The sequence below is a fragment of the Toxorhynchites rutilus genome, chromosome 2 (genome assembly GCF_029784135.1).
Source record: "Toxorhynchites rutilus septentrionalis strain SRP chromosome 2, ASM2978413v1, whole genome shotgun sequence".
Classification (NCBI taxonomy): Eukaryota; Metazoa; Arthropoda; class Insecta; order Diptera; family Culicidae; genus Toxorhynchites; species Toxorhynchites rutilus.
The window spans coordinates 134,041,880-134,045,596 of NC_073745.1; the positions used below are offsets into that span (position 1 = coordinate 134,041,880).

The 3,717-nt window shown below is 36.5% G+C and overlaps 1 protein-coding gene across 1 annotated transcript; it reads left to right on the plus strand.

The window, feature by feature from the left end:
- The first annotated feature begins 1,705 nt into the window (after positions 1-1,705).
- LOC129769535 (RNA-binding protein 28) lies at positions 1,706-3,717 on the plus strand. The gene has a single exon (XM_055771882.1). The coding sequence runs from the start codon at positions 1,794-1,796 to the stop codon at positions 3,675-3,677; it is 1,884 nt and encodes a 627-aa protein (XP_055627857.1). The 5' UTR covers positions 1,706-1,793; the 3' UTR covers positions 3,678-3,717.

A 3,717-nucleotide genomic window follows, 5' to 3' on the forward strand; every position in this document is an offset into this window, starting at 1 on the left:
CAGTTTAAAACTGTATTTTATCATAGTAATTTTAATAGCTTATGCTTCATTCATTACCATTTAATACCTTCGTAGATGTCGACACCGCTCTTACCCGTATGCTTCACCTCCTTATTTGGGCAACAGATGTCGACACAATATCGTCGCCATCATGAATTAACATTTTAAGCTTCATGCTCCATCATTGATGAATTTACGTTGGATTTACAACCAGATGGCACAGCGAGTAAAATGAGGATGTTTTGTTTTTTTGGTAATTTTCTAGAAAAATCAGAATTTATCTTCAAATTTACCGGTTTCATGTATTCTTTCCACACTAAAAAGGTTAGAAAATCATCATTTTACAATGTGCTATGTACATTACGAGGAATGGATTGTTATAAGTATTGTAACTTTAATTTTTTCTCAACTATGTAAACGACGAATAGGGTGTTTTGTGCTAAAAATACTGCAAATCCTTCTCGTATCGGCCCCTACATAATCAATGATATCAGCCAATTTGATATGACATCGATTTCATCGCAATTATCCATAATATCAATAACCGGTATGCATCATCAAACCTAAAATTTCCGAAGATTATCTATGACTTTGGTAAAATCGCTTGTTGAAACCAGTGGCAATATACAAAACAATAATTTTCTAACCATATACTGACGACATTTAGTGACTGAAATGAATCTAAATAAAAATAAAATTAATAATTACGACCGAATCGCGCTTTTCAGTGCGTAAAATAAACATACAGCCCCTCTTTTGTGGTTCTGAGCTCTAATGCAGATGTCGCATGAACTGATTCAGCTTTGCGTAAATTCGTCAATTGTGAAGCGAAAATGATAACGGATTTTCAGGTGAAATGGACAAATTTTTAAAATAAAAAAATATAAATGAAAATTATTTTCTTCGCATCAAATATGTTGCTCTAGGTAGTAGAGTAACAGGTTTTTTCGCAAATGGTGAAACTAAAATAATATTTATATATTATAATAATGGATCTTGGTAGGAATTTCAGAAAAATTATAGAAAATTGATTAAGTAGGGTTCAGTGCTACTTGGTTTATGCATTCAGGTAATACTTTTCATTTAAATTTTTGGGAATTTAAAAATCTCTTGGACTCACTAATCCGATTGACGATGTAACGCAAAACGTAAACGATCGGTGAGACATCTGAATTTTGTTTTTGATCTAAGAAAATGATGATAATGTAACCTAAAACTCAAAAACAAATCACGTATATTTTACTTTTGGACTTTTCAATGTAAGTCTCACATGCAGGAACCATGCATTTTTAAACTTGTTTTTGATTGTGTTCTCAAATTTCCTTTTTTGATTCAACCATTGTCAACATTTATGCTATTTTCACTACTGAAAGAGGTAAGAAAATAACATGTTATATATAAAATTGCGCAGAATTAAATTTCTTCCAAACTCATCGCAACCAAATAATATTTTATGACTATAACATTGGGATTTATTGAAAGAACTACAAACCTACCATAAACTCACATGGCAAAATTTAAAACCATCATCACTTTCACCGCAGCGCCGCCACTTTACTAAATTTATAACCAATGTAAAAATTGAAGAACCACTTTCGTTTACCAATTCAAATATACTCCGCCTTCTACTCCACCCAGGTATGTAAACACTGCATCAGAGGCATACCCCTCTACCATCAAACGTCAGATCAACAAAACAGTTCAATTCACGATAAAAACAAACGTGTTTGGTTTTTGTTGCACGCGTTCAGTTTAATTTCAACTATATTTTCGAAAACTAAGCGATTAATAAAATGATTTCACCCAAGAAATCAAAATCCTGCAAAACAGATAAAAGTATTTCAAAAGGAGCACCACGTGGTGTTGAAAATAAACAGGAAAATAGTGGTAGCAACGGAGACCTCAACAGAAAAGCTAAACTCAGTAAAAATGCAACCCGCGTGCGTAGTCGAGAATACGCTCATCGCCAGTGTCGTCTAATCATTCGCAATCTGAGTTACAAGATAACGGAAAAAAAGCTACGGGTGGAATTCGAAAAGTATGGCACCCTCGAAGAGGTTAGCATTCTGAAACGGCCGGATGGGAAACTGGTAGGATGTGCCTTCATACAATATGCCAAACGAGAGGAGTCTGATCGCGCTGTCGACGCAATGAATAACAACGTATTTATGGGACGGAAAATAGAGCTGTGTTATGCCCTGCACAAGGAAACCTACAGCAAGATTAAGAAAAATACCGACACCAAGAAAGAGGAAGTTGAGGAATCTGATGCAGAAGTGAAAGAAGAAAAAGATTTCGAAAAAATGGAAACCGATGCGGACTGCGCTGAGGATTCGATTTTAGAGGATACAAAGCCGACGTTGGAAAAAAAGCAAAATCACACTGAAATAGATGAAGGTAGAACAGTTTTCCTTAAGAATGTACCTTACGATGCAACTGATTCCGATTTGAAGGATATTATGTCTCAGTTTGGAATCGTTGAGAAGGTTCACATCAACAAAGAACGAATTTCGGGGCATTCTAAAGGGACCGCCTTTGTTATTTTCAAGTTGAGCGATTCCGCTGAAATGAGCCTGAGACAAAGCTATAAGATACAGGTAAACAATCAGTTCATTGAGATTGTAAAAGCTTTGAAGAAGAAAGAGATACGCGAGCAGGAGAGTATCAAAACCGACAAAACCGGGAAAGATTCAAGGAACCTCTACTTATTGAAGGAAGGACTTATAATGGCAGGTTCGGCAGCAGCCCAGGGTGTTTCAAAGACAGATATGGCGCAACGCTTAAGACTCGAGCAAAGAAATTCTCAAGTGTTGAAAAATTTGAACCGATTCGTCGCTAAAGAGCGGCTTACTATACATAATATTCCAGAAAACTACACAAACGGTGATCTTCACAAGATGGTTCAGAATAATACAGGTTTCAAACCACTGGAGTGTCGAGTGATGCGAGAAAATTGTCCATCATTTGGAAATCCATCCGGAAAGTCTCGTGGATATGGGTTTTTGTCTTTCAAAAAACACGAAATCGCATTGGAGGTGCTTCGAAAATTGAACAACAATCCATCTATTTTCGGAGCTAACAATCGACCAATTGTTGCGTTTAGCATTGAAGATCGCAATGTACACAACATAAAACAGCAACGTCTGCTAAAATCGCGACTCAACAATCCTACGTATCAGCAAAAGATGGAAAAAATACGCAAGAAAAAAGCGGAGAGAAATCTTCTCAAAAAGGAGCAGAAAAAGACACTCAATGATCAGCTGGCGATCATTCCTAACACTTCGATCAGTGCTATGAAAGTTTCGAAAAAACAAGACGTTAAAACTACGAAGAAAGAACGGAAACGGAAGCTACTTGAGTCCACTGAGGATTTCACAGGGGAAATTTCCCGGCAGGGAAGGATGGGAATACGATCGAATAGAAAAATCAATTCACAAGCAGATGCGCATATGGCTCGGTTGAAGGCAGAAAAGAAGGAAGCTCGTAAAAAACTAGTCAAGAGAGAACACGAACGGAATCGGAAATTAAAGGCATCGAGACGCATTAAGCCTAAGCAAACCAAGTCTGCGGAAATCAAAAAAGAGGACCAATATTTTCTACAAACTGTGGGCAAATATAAGACTATTCTGAGCCAAGCCTCAAATAAGAACGAACGCAGTAAATGGTATAGTGAGTAATGTATAAGAATTAGTTGTTAATACATTGAAATACTTGAAA

Bases quoted from the DNA above. Each gene is read 5' to 3' on its own strand.
- LOC129769535 (XM_055771882.1), top strand. From the start codon at position 1,794: ATGATTTCACCCAAGAAATCAAAATCCTGCAAAACAGATAAAAGTATT.